Source organism: Arvicola amphibius, chromosome 2, assembly GCF_903992535.2.
Source record: "Arvicola amphibius chromosome 2, mArvAmp1.2, whole genome shotgun sequence".
NCBI lineage: Eukaryota > Metazoa > Chordata > Mammalia > Rodentia > Cricetidae > Arvicola > Arvicola amphibius.
Genome location: NC_052048.2, coordinates 145,907,503 through 145,921,596, shown reverse-complemented (window position 1 = coordinate 145,921,596; position 14,094 = coordinate 145,907,503). Strand labels below are relative to the sequence as shown.

General features: G+C 50.7%; 1 protein-coding gene across 1 annotated transcript; it reads left to right on the top strand.

Annotated features, from left to right (window-relative positions):
* The first annotated feature begins 206 nt into the window (after positions 1 to 206).
* Positions 207 to 4,425, top strand: En2 (engrailed homeobox 2). The gene is made up of 2 exons (XM_038317808.1): positions 207 to 867; positions 4,109 to 4,425. Exons 1-2 carry the CDS (start codon positions 207 to 209, stop codon positions 4,423 to 4,425), a joined length of 978 nt encoding a protein of 325 aa, XP_038173736.1.
* The last annotated feature ends 9,669 nt before the right edge of the window (positions 4,426 to 14,094 follow it).

Sequence of the window (14,094 nt, the reverse complement as noted above, 5' to 3'; positions counted from 1 at the left end):
TTATTTGCTAACGCACTTCGTGGATACGAACGTGGCTCGGCTCGGAGCGCGCCCGCAGACCTGTAGGACTCCAGCCCTGCACTGCTCGCGCATTTTGGGGACTCCGCTGGGTGGGGGTTCGCGGGTGTCGGTGTGTGCCGCAGGCTGGCAGGAGGTTGCTTTGAAGGAGGGCCGGTGGAGAGGTGGTTTAAGATTTTCTGTTAAGCATGGAGGAGAATGATTCCAAGCCAAGCGAGGCAGCGGCGGAGGCGCAGAGGCAGCAGGAATCCAGCACCGGCGGCGGCTCGGGAGGCGGTAGCAGCCCGGGCGATTCGGACACCGGCCGCCGCCGGGCTCTGATGTTGCCCGCGGTCCTGCAGGCACCAGGCAACCACCAGCATCCGCACCGCATCACCAACTTTTTCATCGATAACATTCTGCGGCCTGAGTTCGGTCGCCGAAAGGACACGGGGACGTGCTGTACTGGTGCAGGCGGAGCGAGAGGCGGCGAAGGCGGCGCTGGCGGTACAGAGGGTGGCGGCGGAGCAGGCGGAGCCGAACAGTTCCTGGGGTCGGGCGCCAGGGAGTCCCGACCGAACCCGGCGTGCGCGCCCAGCGCGGGAGGGCCGCTCTCTGCCAGCGGTGGCGACTCGGCGGCTGACGGAGAAGGCGGTTCCAAGACACTTTCGCTGCACGGCGGTGCTAAAAAAACTGGCGATCCAGGGGGTTCCTTGGAAGGGGCGCTCAAGGCCCGAGGCTTAGGCGGCAGTGACCTGTCGGTGAGCTCTGACTCGGACAGCTCTCAAGCCAGCGCCACCCTGGGCGCGCAGCCCATGCTCTGGCCGGCTTGGGTCTACTGCACGCGCTACTCTGACCGGCCTTCTTCAGGTGAGACCGTGGGACCCGCGGGACTGGGGAGGGTGCTTTCCGGGGAACATAGACAGAGGGAAAGAAACACATTTTCTCCTGAACACACACACAAAGACGCGTACTCCTCCCCGACAGCGGCACTGTCTCGCCCATGCTGGACAGAGCAGCATCTAGAAGCAGGACTAGTTCTAGGGATACCGACTTAGGACCTTAAGCAAGATGCAATCTCGTGTTCTTTCTGTCTCTTGTCTCTGTCTCTGCTCTCTCTCTCTCTCTCTCTCTCTCTCTCTCTCTCTCTCTCTCTCTCTCTCTCTCTCTCTCTCTCTCTCTCTCTCTCTCTCTCTCTCTCTCTCTCTCTCTCTCTCTCTCTCTCTCTCTCTCTCTCTCTCTCTCTCTGTGTGTGTGTGTGTCTGTCTCTCTCTTTCTCTCTGTCCCTGACTCTGATATCTCGCTGCCATTCATGCCCTGCCCCACAGTAGTCGATTAATGGGAATGGTGTTAGCTGGAAAATCCTCAGGAAGTGAGCACTGAGTCAGCACCCCCTCCCCCGCACTTGTAAAGTCTGGAACCAGGAAACTTTCTGCCACCGTCAGGTCCAGAGTCCCTCGCAGAGCTGGTTATTCCAAGGCTGGATGCTCTTCTTCTCAACTCTTGGCCTAGGGTGACCATTGCGGAGGAGCAGAGGCATGACTGCAGGGTAGTGTTGAAAACTGAGACAGCTTTCCCCTTTTTCACTTTATTTAGCGAACCACGTAGTACCATCTCAGCATCCTGCCAGGAAGAGCTTGAAGAAGGTGCAGCCATCCCAGAGCCACCATCCCCCTAGCAGAAAGGAAGCTTTAAGGGTTTTATGGTGCTGCCAAGACCGAGAAAGAGGCAGCTTCGGGGACGGGGACGGTGAGGAGGTTTGAAACGTATTTATTTTCATTCGTTTATAATTTTTTAAGACTTCATAGAAACTACCCGCTACATTAGATGCGGGTCTGTGATCAGGAAGCGCATTAGCAGTGGGTTTCATTTGTCCGGGAGCTGAGTGAGGCCCCACTATCCCCCCCCCCCCATCTTCAGTTATTTTACGAGTGTCCTTTACCTACGTTCATAGCAAAACTAGGTCGCTCTCGACTGCCTACTTGCAGCATCTTGTGTATTTCTGATAAAATCCAATTTTTTTGCTGCTAGATTTGAAATTTGCTCCATTGTTCTCGCCTTCCTCCTTTGTTAATATTTAATTAACATATAGGCTCACAAAGCCGACTGGCCTTGAGCCGCAGTCGGCTTTGTGCGGCGGCGCCCGCGCGCGAGTCTGGGCGCGCCAAGCCGTGGCTGTCCTCGGATCCTGCAGCATGGCCCCGCATGGCTCTGCTCGCAGCCTTCATAGGGTTAACGAAACCCCTCCCTTTAAGTAATATTTCTTTCCTGGGCGTTTAAGAAAGAAAGGAGGGCAAAGGGCACTTACTGAGGTTTGTCTCGGATTCCCTGAGTTCCCTAAGTGTTTGCCTTTTAAAAGAGAATTCACAGAAAGAGGAATCGAAAGTATGGTTTTAAGGAGACGTTCTTTCTCTGAAATAAGAATTATCAGATACTGGAGTGTGTGTTATAGAACAGGAACCCCAGGGTGGAGGAGGCTGGAACACAGAAACCTTGTTCTTCCCGGGGAGGGAACAAGGGGAGTCTGAGATCGGCTCCAGAAGTGGGAGGTCAGAACTGAGTAGGCCAGGCCTCTTTTACGCTCAGCCTCCGGTGCTTGTATCTGTGATGGTTCCAGGGTTCGCCCATGACCCTAGAAGCCTCACTGGCAGGGTGAGAGCCAGGTCCAAGGGCTCCAAGCCCGTGCTTCCTTGCCTTCAGCATGGTTGTGAAGGTGACTATGTGGCAAGGCGGGTGTGTGTGAGACTATGGGTACACCCAAAACATGAGGAGTTGTATCTGTACCTCCCTGGATCTCCTCTGGTACCCACAGACCATTTTAGGCTTGCCCTTTGATGAGATCCCACTTGGCTGGAGGTGAGGGAGTCTTCACCCGCTCTTGCTCGGTCGGCTGTCCCTGCCGCCTGGATGGGTACCACTCTGGGCAGCTGGTGGAGGAGACGGTACCACACAGTCTGTTCCCGAAGTCACCCCCGCAGCGCAGGGCAGAACAGCCAGTCCCAGGCCCTGAAGGGGGAGGGTCCGGTCCTCTCCACTCTCTTCCGCTTTAAGCGGAAGGGGCCTCGATCAAGGGACGGCAAAGCGCCTGGAAAGTTGATTCGTGCTCCTTGCACAGAGGAAGAAAAGGAAAGAAGGTCTCTGCTTCTAGCCTGTGGCCTGGCTGGCCTTTCCCACACTCTGTGTACCTTCTGACCCCTACAAAGAGAACCCTCTACCCCAACACTTTTAACCCTTTATCCTTTCCTTCGGATGACTAGGTCCTGGGACCCTACCACCCTCCACACTTGCCTCAAACACTAGCGACTCCACGGGGAGAAAGGAGTGAGAAGAGTAGTGGAACCCTTCGTGAGGAAGCTATTGGGAGGGTCACTTTACGTTCTTGCCCAAGGTCAGTTGGGTGGTTTTTTTAATGAAGCAACCCCAGGCCTGTGGTGGGAGCTGAGAGGGAAAAGCCACCATGGTCAGCACCAGGACAGGAACCAGGTCCCTCTCCTGGACAGAAAGACTGAAGATGCCAGGGGCTCTCGGCAAAGGATGTGGTGCTGCATTGGAGTCCTTCAAGGAAACACTGAACTTGGGCTCCTGAGGCCGCACGAGAGAGGACTCAGGTGTGGTGACTCAGCCCAGAACCCTCTTTGCGAACCTACTAGCTTTGGCACCCTGTCGGAGGGTATGTAGAGAGGTGACTAGGATCCCCCTCACCCCTGACTGACTCGCCTACCCTCTTCTTCAATCGTACCCCATCTCCTTCTCCTCTCACCTACCCAGTTCTCTTTGCTGGGGGAGGAGCAACAAACACAAATAAGGCCAGGAAGTTTTTGGTTGGGCATTCCTTTTTCAGTCAGCTTTTTATTAGGATCCCCTAGTTTGCTGTCGACCTTTTAGCTAAATCTGCCAATCCACTTCATTTCCACCCCCCCTACACACACACACACACACACACACACACACACACCCCACACATACACCCAACCCACCTTGTTCAGCCTGTGTGCCTTGGGCGCATCATTTTCCTTCGGAGTCTCTGGAACCTCTCAACCTTGGCTGACTGGGCTTCCTATAAGCGGTAGGCTGCTCCAGCAACCAGTAACCTCTGCCCTCTCTTTTACAGGTCCCAGGTCCCGAAAACCAAAGAAGAAGAACCCGAACAAAGAGGACAAGCGGCCTCGCACGGCTTTCACTGCGGAGCAGCTACAGAGGCTCAAGGCTGAGTTTCAGACCAACAGGTACCTGACCGAGCAGAGGCGCCAGAGTCTGGCGCAGGAGCTCAGCCTCAACGAGTCGCAGATCAAGATCTGGTTCCAGAATAAGCGGGCCAAAATCAAGAAAGCCACGGGCAACAAGAACACTCTGGCCGTGCACCTCATGGCACAGGGCCTGTACAACCACTCCACCACCGCCAAGGAGGGCAAGTCGGACAGCGAGTAGGGCGAGCAGGGCGGGGCGGGACGGGCCGTCTAGGGCCGCGCGAAACAATGCAATAATTTAAAAACCGTGAACAAAGGGCCAGTGTATAAAGATTATACCAGCATTATCTTTGAAAATCCCGTGTATTAGCTGTGGTTCTAAAATAATCTATGTACATATAATTTACAGGCGGTGTAAAACCCAAAATATCCGACTATAAAATATTTTTTGAGTTTTTTTGTGTTTAAGAGGTTATGCTAATTTTATGTTATTATTATTCTTTCTGCAAAGGGGGCTGTTTAGGGTTTCAGCTTTTTTTCTTTCTTTTTTTTCTTTTTCTTTTTTAATTCCTAAGCTCCATTATGGGACATCGGACAGTTTTTCGACACTTTTTTTTGAAAGAAAAAAATTAAAACAACTTGCTAAAGTCCAAAGATTTTTATTGCTGCATTTCACAGGACTGTGAACCGAATAAATAGCTCCTATTTGGTCTGCGGGCTCTGCTGCTTGCTTTGTGCTGGCTTGGCAAATGCTGTAGGACTTGTCAGCTTGGTGGTGGAGAGCTCTGGACTTCAGTGGGGAGAGAGGATGCCTTTCTTCGGCTGAGGTCCGACAAAGCCCACAGCTCTCCAGGCACCTCTCCAGCTGCCTCCTACTGCCTCTCATCCCAGCCACCTCAGAGGCCCCAACTGGCCACCACCATGTGTCTGCTTTTGTGTCGCTGACCCCTGTCCCGCCACAGCCCCAAGGCAACCTGCCATCGCCAACTCTCCCGCCTTGAACACTGTGGGCAGCGCTTGGGGTCTAGGAAGAAGGGGAAGTTGACCTGAGGCTTCAAGGCTTCGCTGCTGTGCTGCCATGTCAGCTAGCCCTGACCCCAAAATCCCACCAGGTCAGCTTGGGGGGGGGGGCCTGGCAGAGCGAGTTGGTAGTCTTCCTTTCCTTTTTTCCTTTTACCCCCCACTTATTTTTGAGTGGTGAATACATGTATGTGTACATACTCGTGTATGCATGTGCATGCACACCCCAGGCCTATGTGAAGCTGGGGTTCTGGAGCTTGCAGCTACCTTGACTTTCAAAGGAACTTGGAACCCTCCTGAATCTAGAGAAAGTGTGTAAATAATCATTTCTTATCACTTTCTGTCTTTTTTGTTTTTTAAAAGAAGATATACATTTTATTTTTGAAGGTGTGGTACTGTGTAAATTAAATATATTCAATATATCCCTCACCAAGTACATATATATATAAGCAAACACATTATATATAACTCCACACTGTCTTCTGTTTAGTGTATGGGAAAAGGTGTCCAAATGTCCACCTGGGGTCAGGGCAATGGCCCAGGGGTGTTCTCGGCTGAGCTGGGAGTGAAGCTGCCTGCTGAGGACTGACGGTGGATTTCTCTCTTTGCCTTAAACCTCTTTATTTCACTGCGCCAATGCTTTCACTTTGTACATATTAGTGCCAACCTTCTGAAAAGGAAGTTATAAAAACAAAAGTTGTAATTTAAAAGTCTGTGAACAACCATTTGCTGCTTGGGAATCGGTGAAACGACATGCCTTTCAGCAGGAAGCAAATCTGTCCTTTTTTAAGTTTATAAGATGTGCATTTTACAGTATGAAATATTTATAATCTTATGAGAAATGGATGAATGTTCCCTACTTACAACTGTGGTTATCAAAATTGTGAACATTCCCACCCGTGCATTTTTGTGTGTTTAAATTCTTGAAAGTTACATTAAATAAAAAGAAGTGACTCTTTATTATAAAATGTTGGCAGTGGAAGGTGGACTTTTTCCGTGTCTGTGTCTGAGCTCAGGAACCACCCCAGGTCTCCCCAGCGCCCAGGTGCTGTACCTAGCTTTAAAATAAGAGAAGATGGTCTCTCTAAACACTGACCCTGGAATATCCAGCACATAAGCGCAGAAGAGAGGAAGTCTTTTCTGTCCCGTTTGGTCTCCAGGAGGAATGAATCGAAGCATGCTGCCTCCACTCACAGGAGTGTCTCCACGTAAGAAAATCTAACAGGTCTCCCCAACCCCCTCCCCACTGTATGCAGGCTGGATGCCAGTGCCCACTGCATGGGCTGGGTGGAAGAATTTGTGCTCTTCCAGAGATACTCTTCTTTCCCTAAATGCTAGTTTGTTTCCCCCACCTCCAACCCCCAAAGCAAAGGACCTTACTTCATCTCTGGATTCAGATGGGCTATGGACTGGCTGACTCGGAAGCAAGGGTCTTCTGCACTTCATGAAGCCAAACTGCTGTATTCCCAAACTTTCTTGGCTTGAAAGAAAGTTGCTTTGTTTTTCCCAGGAAGAGAAACTCAGTGGCAAGGGTTGTTTGTTGCCAAGGGTGATCTAGGCAGTTTCAGTGCACTGGCCACTGGGCCCGCAGGGATTCCCAGGCAGAGGCTGGATCACAGCTCCTGCCACTCAAGGGACCCTCCACTGCAGGGGCACCTAAAGCCTCCATGCCACTCCCTAGGAGCACACCAGGGTCCCCATTTTCTACACACCTCTGAGGGTTTAGCTTCAAAACACTGGCACAATTTACATTAATCTGCTGGCCTCCCTCCATTTTAATAAAAACATAACAACATCCATCTATTTTCAAATCCTAAACTGGTAGGGGAGGATATAAGGTAATGAGCTCCCAGGTCCCATAGGCAGCCAAGCAGACACCAGCCTGCCAGAATTTTGGAACTTTAAACTTTGTTTTGTCTGTGATAGGGGGCTGAGCTGGAAGGGCCTTCAGATCCTTGGGTTGCATGCTGCTTTCTTCTTTTTCTTCAAATGCAAGTTGCCAGAGCTGGTGGCTAACAAGGAGCCTTTGCCGGGCCAGCCTTGCTTTGTTACCTGGGGCAAGCAGAAGAAACAATTACCACAGCCGGGAGCACAAGGAAGATCCCCAGATTCTGACCCAGCCTCTGTAGTAGTGTTGTGTGCTTTGGAGATGGACACCGACTGCTGACTCCGGAGCCTCAGGGAGCCCAGCCACTGGGACCTGGCTAGGTCACCCTGCAGAAGGTGGGAATCCCAAGTAGGAGAGGCAAGTTCCTTTGTGAAGAAACACTTGCCTTTTGGATCTCAATCGCCTTGGTATGTCTCAGTCTCACCCCAAATCTGCTACTATGGTTCTCCACAAGTCACTGAAAGGAGGGGAGCAGTCAACCCACAGAGAACTGTGAGAACTGTAGGCCCGACCAGTTGGCCCCCAGGAATGGTGCTGACTGAAAAAGCCCAGCCTAACACTCATACCGGTCTGACCTGGCTCTAGGGGCCTACACTGTTGTGAGAACCTAGGGGTCAACTCTGCCCAAAGGCAGTCCAGTGTGGACCTGGCGCCAGCCTCCTTTTAAGCAGGAGGAAGAAGACTTGCAGGTGGCCCCCAGCTTGATCTCACAGAGTTCCAGTTCTGTGGTTTTTTTTTTTTTCCTTGAGAGGTCAAGACAAATGTAAGGGGACTCTGGCTGCTTGACACGGGTCTAATTGGTGCACATAACAAATACCCAGGCCCTATGTTTGCAAACTGTCGGCCCAAGCAGGCTGGAAGGCAGAGGTTTGGGCAGGCCTCTGCTAAAAATCTTTCCGTCTCTTGCTAGTTTAATATCCGACCTCTAGGGTCTTCTTTTGTCTGGGCCCTACCCTGAGAACCCTCAGGACAGTCCCGGCTCCACCGAAAACTACTACCTGCCAGGGAAGGGAGAGGTTAATATGGACTGACGCAGACACTAGGCTATGGTACCACCCCTGAAGGCGTGCACTGCGCCAGCGCCAGCGCCAGAGAGGCAGAAATCACCCTCCCGAGACTGATCTACCCCCACCCCTGAGCTCCCCACGCGGGGCCTCGGGGCTGGAAACCCCTTCTTTGGGCCTTGGTTTCATCCCTGCGGAAGGTTAGCTGTATCCAGGCCTGGAAGTAGAGGAGGCGGGGAGCCACAGGGGGGTGCAGCCTTGGGTTTCTCGGACTCTAGGGCAGCGCCGGCGTGGTGGGGAGTGCTGGCGCGCACTTTTGCAAGCAAAGCCCGTAATGCCTCACAGTTGCGCTGCTGGAACCCTGAGTAGACCATGGCTGTTTTTATTAATAACCTCAAATACCTCATTATGCTTATGCTGCCTGCCCATGAAAAAGAAAAGGGCATTCTTGAAATCGCCGGAAATGTAATAATATTCATTAAAGTCGTTCCTAATTATATGATTTAATCAAGCGTGGTGGGCCTGTGCTTTGCTTTTGCCAGTAAGAAAACTGAGGATGGTGTTACTATTGTTGATGTTGGTACGGCCTCGTCCTGGCCGCCAGTTAGACTTCCAGCTCTTATGCTAAGGTCCAGTGCCCTCAAATGATGAATATAGGGGCGCCCCCCTTGGGGGCAGAGTTCTGTTGGAAAGACTGCTTAGTTGTGAGCTTGGGATAAGGTTCAGGCCTAGACCCAAGCAAGATCTAAGCAACTCCTGGGGCTAGCCAGGATTTCTTTTGGCCCTAGGGACCATCTCTCTGTGTTTTTTTGGGGGAGGGGGGGGACAACACCAGGGAGGTTTTCTGGGAAAGCAAAACTGCAAAACTTCGGGTCCCGCCCCCTCCAGGGCTGAGTCCCGCGCAGCGTCTGGAGCAGAAACAAAGAGTGTTGGAGAGAGATCTGCCTCCCGGCTGCCTTTTTACCCCCTCAGCCTGGAAGACATCCCAGAGAGTCCTTTCCCCATGTCCCCACCCCCAAGACACAGAGGAATGAGGAGCCAAAAGCCCAGTGGGCCTGCGTGGCTGTCGTGCCCCGCGCCACTGGTTCTTTAGAGAGGGGGTTAGATGAGCAACTCAGGCAGGAAGAGCCAGGTCCCATCCAACCTCTGATCCTCTGTGAGGGCTAATAAAGGTGGGCGCCCCTGTTTAGTCACTGCAGGACCGTCTGGGAAAAAAAAAACCCGGCCCGGTCGCTGCTTGTTGTTTGACTCATCTGTCCAGACGTGAAACTTGGCCGCGTGGTTCCAGCGCGCTGCCTGCGGAAGGGGCCGGCTTCTCTCCTTTCAGCTGGCGCATTGGGGTTCTTGCCTCCCGCCAAGTCCTTTGTCTGGGCGGGGGACTGTCAGGCTCTGTCACCGTGACTTGCCCTCCTCCTTTCCCCAACCTCTACCCCCTCCACTAACTTCCTTTTCTCTTTTCTCTCCTTGGATGGATAGTCACAGGCCCCAGCTGCAGTACAAGGAGCGTCTGCCCCTCCTGTTGCGACTGCCCGCTTCCCCGCGGGTCGCTAGGACATCCCTCGGTGCCCAGGAGCCCAGGATTTCGCATCTGGGTTTCTTCTCTAGATCAAAACTTGTCTCCTGGTTTTGGGGAGCTTTGCTCTCCACTCTCAGAAACAGCAATACATCGAATTAAGGAAGCTGGAGTTCCATTATATTTAGGTGTTAAGAGACAGGGCACCACTATCTGCTCTTTGCAAAATTCGGCTCCTGCCAACCACACCATTATTACTATGGGCTCCCACGATTTTTTATTGTAGTAAAGGGACAGTAAAATGACAACATTCACCATCTTAACCGGTTTCCCTGGTATACTTCTGTGGTGACATCAAAGACACTTGCAAATACCCACAATGCTGTGAAATTGTTATTACTGCTCACCTCCAGAGCTAATTTTAAAAAGGCAAAAGGGAACCGTTCCTTGCTCTAGCTCCCCACTTTCCTTTTCCACCCTCTCCTTACTTTCAGGCTCTGCTCCACTGCGGTCTGAGCACCTGGAAGGTCCAAGGGTAAGGTGTTCCTTCATAGCACAGTCTCCTGGTGGTTTCCAGAGCTAAAACCTCCCGGTGAGAATTGGGACCCTCCAAGTGAAATGATGGAGATGCATTCATGCTGGCATTTTTTCATATAGGGAAGGACTGGAGCCTACAGAGAAAGCGTAAGACTGAGAGCTGTGTTTCAGCCTGACGGGAGGCTTACAGTCTCTCACAAATGGTCTGGGGTCCCCTTGGTTCTGTGTTTTTCATGCAAATACTTCTGTCAAGTCTGTAGTGTTTTAAGAAAGGTGGTTCAGTGGAAAACATCTGAGTTTTGTTTGTTCTACTGTGACTTTGTTGTGGCTGTTTCGAAGTCAGGGACTAAGCATCCCCCCCCCCTCAGTGTGTGTGTGTGCGTGTGTGCGTGCGTGCGTGCATGTGTGTGTGTGTGTGTGTGTGTGTTGTGCATGTGCTCTGCCACTGAGCTACACCCCTAGCCCCAAGTTTTGACAGCAGATAGTCCTGTTTTCAAACCCTAACTCTGCGTTTACTTTCTGAGCTAGTGTGTTATAGACTCCCGGGGCGTGGAGTCATTCTTTTTCAAACAGAAAGAACATCTACCTAATGAGTTTCCTGCAAGGGCTTTTTGTGAGCTAATGAGCACAAAGGCCTGGTGCTGAATAGGCTCGGCTAGCGGGGAGGCTTACCGGCTTCCTCGCCTCTGCCGCTGAGTCCCTAGGTTCCCTCCCAGCTGCGCCCTCCCAGCGCAGGTGTCTCAGTGCTTCAGGCACCCACATTTTGCTTGCTTCTGCTAAGCAGCATGACATCTGTGCAGTTGTTTAGGCAAAAGTAGAGAGGGGATAGAAGATGTAATAGCTAGGGGAGACATGTTCGAGGGCAGTCTGCTCTAGTCAATAAAACTCATACAGGGAGAGGGAGAGGAAGAGAGAGGACAAGGGGGAGGGAGAGGGAGGAGAAAGAAAAGGAGAGAAGAAAAAACAATAAAAGGAAAAGGGAAATCTACCTGGTCATAGAAAGTAGGGCAATGACCGGAAGTAAGGGAACATGGCAGAACTTTCCAGCACTTTCCAGAAATGCTGCTTCCCCACACTCCATGAAAATGCTATTTTTTTTTGCTTCTGTTGAGGGCAAGCATAGGCTTCCCATCTTCATTCCAAGGTGGGATTTATTTATTTTCGAACCAGAGTCTCAGGTATCCTGGGCTATCCTTACACACCCTATGTAGTTGATGATGACCTTGAACGTTTGATCCTCTTTCCCCTATTCCCAGTGCTAGACTCCAGACCCATCCACCACATGCAGGTTATTTGGTGCTGGCGAGGGAGATCAGGGCTTCATGAATACTAAGTAAGCTCTTGAACTATACTCCAACCACTCTAGGGTTTCACTTTGTTGTTCCATGTTGGTGAATGAACCAAGGGTTTTTCCTAGCATACAAAGAATCTCCAACCACTTAGCACACCCTATCTCCATTTCAGCATACATATCCCCAACACACACACAATTGTCTTGACTTCAAATAGGTAAGGCATTCTGCCCTGGGTTTCTATATAGCAGGCATTAAACTTTTCGTGCACCTTGCTTTCTGGTCCACTTGATATTTTCTGCCTCAAGTAGAGGTTGCTTGGGGTGAAGCTGCTAATGAGGTCAACCTCACCCCAAGCACAGAAAGGGGACCCTCCCATCCACAGGCTCCAAACCAAGTTGCATGACTGAAGATCACCTGCAACCCTTGTTTGCGGGTGGTAGTCTGTGCACACCCCTTGCATCAAGCCATTCCGCCATGTGGCTCCTCCCACAAGGATGAATGGGCACCCTTATGATATGATGAGCTATTCAACAGCAAAAGCTCTAACCCTTTTCAATTAATTGATGTTCCTATAGCTAAAAGCATAACAGACTTTGATTACATGCTAACTAGAATGGAGCATAATCCTGAGTTAATTATGTGGAGATAATTTTATAATTATATCATTCCGTTTAAGAAGCAATGTGTTGTTAACGTCCAATATTAACAGGAGTGACTATTCAGAAGAAAACAACCATGAGCCCACACCTGTCAAAAGACCTCTTGAGCTGTGCCGTGGCTAATAGTAAGCAGTGGTCACTTGTGAGTAAGAGGAAGTGGAAATCACTCCCTGGGGAATCACAGAAGAGACGTGTCTGAGCAGAGTACGGCCCAGCACTGCCCTTGCCTGCTCCCCAGTGCTAACACTACCTTCATTTCTGCAGCTTGGGCAGCAAGTGATGCCCGAAGAGCCGATGAGCCTTCGGGAATGCCAGACTTTGATATTTTTGCCAAAAGATATATCAGTAGAGTATGGGCGTGGACTGAGGTCAATGCCCAGGCACCCCAGAAAAGGTCCACTTCTATTTCTTGCAGAGAGTATCTGCCACAAACTCTAAGGCCAGACATGATAGGCACTCTATCTGAGATAATGGTCTGTCCTTCCTACCTTGTGTTACCACCCTCCAGCCATACTGGAAGAGGCTTCTGGCGGCATTTGTGGAAGGTGACTGTATTGGGTGTCACTCTGGGGTGGTTTGGGGCTTCCTCTGGCGACTGAATAGCCTTTTCAAACAGTTCTGAGGGATATGTGGTAGTTTGCCACAGTATGGTCAATGTGGTCACTTGTGAGTGAGAGAAACTGGAAAATACTTCCCGGGAGATGTTTGTTAGCTGAAGACAGGTGTGAGGAAAGCCCGTCACTTACCCTGCTCTCAGTGCTAGCTGCCTATCTCTGTCTCTGTGCTGGGAAGCACCCTGCATCCAGGGTGTTGAGGGAAGAGAGAGAAAGAACCTGACTGAGTTGTAATGTTCTCATTTTTTCTTCTTTTAAGATGATCAAAGACCTATCAGACTCAAGGAATTTTCCTTAGCCGACTGCCCTTCTTCATGGTAGGATGACTGGGTGGAGGGTCGACATGTGTGTGGAGAAGACTCCTCTTATGCTGAGATGGCAATGCCACGTGGAAATGCAAATCGCTTGTTGAAGAAAAAAGTAAAATGACTTACAGGAGTCATAGGCCCAAGCAACTCGTGCGCCTTGCACCCAAGGCCCTTATGCGTGGTTCCAGAACGGACAGACATAGTACCCATCTCCTGGGGCATGCGGAAGTCACATACACCCTGCCACACAGGTAAGGACACTCAGGGTCAGAGCGAGAGCCATCCATTGCTTTCACCTCAGGAAGGTTTGCAGCTCCCCACCCTATCCCCAACGCCTCCCTTCCCCCAACTGGGATATTTTCATTCGTACTTTTTTTTTTTTTTTTTTTTTTTTTTTAAAGAAATGCTTCCTGGTCAAACTTGAATATGCAATGAGGCACTGGAGCTTTGTGGCGGAAATATAATTAAACTGGTGGAAGACGTAAAAGATGAAGAATGGGATGACATCAGGCTGATTTCACACTTGGCAGTCGGATAGCTGGGCCCAAGCCGGTCTTGCCACGCAAGGCAGATCAAAGTGCCCTGCCACCACTAAAAAGGCAAAAGGAGACTTAAGTATGCTAATCCCCAGGACAAATATATTTTAATCTTGTTAGAATACAAGTTAATGCTGCAGTGCAGTGGCTGAACTTGGTCAGGCAGTGGAGACCCATTTTTATTTTAGCTATGAATAAGGTGGACCTCCTGGTTTTATTCATCAATGATAAAAGTACATTTACAAAATGAACCCCTCTTTGGGCTGCCCTACCCCCACTTTAAGCTTCTCTGGGCGTGGGCAGGGATTCTGGAGGCCCTGGATGGACCTGGTCCTTAAATGGAATCACCTCTCCGTGGTCTTTCTGCAGAGGGCCCTGACAGCTCAGCTCATTTGGTGGGAGAGAAACAGGGAAACTCTGAAATTAATTAAAAGATCCTCCTAAGCCATTCGTTTCCCTTTAGGCCTGTGGTTTGACAACCAGACCAGTTCCTTCTCTCAGCCCTCTCACTTTAATTTTTACAACGTCAATTTTCA

Bases quoted from the DNA above. Each gene is read 5' to 3' on its own strand.
- En2 (XM_038317808.1), top strand. From the start codon at position 207: ATGGAGGAGAATGATTCCAAGCCAAGCGAGGCAGCGGCGGAGGCGCAG. The intron at 868-4,108 runs GTGAGACCGTGG...TCTCTTTTACAG, and splicing joins CTCTGACCGGCCTTCTTCAG to GTCCCAGGTCCCGAAAACCA.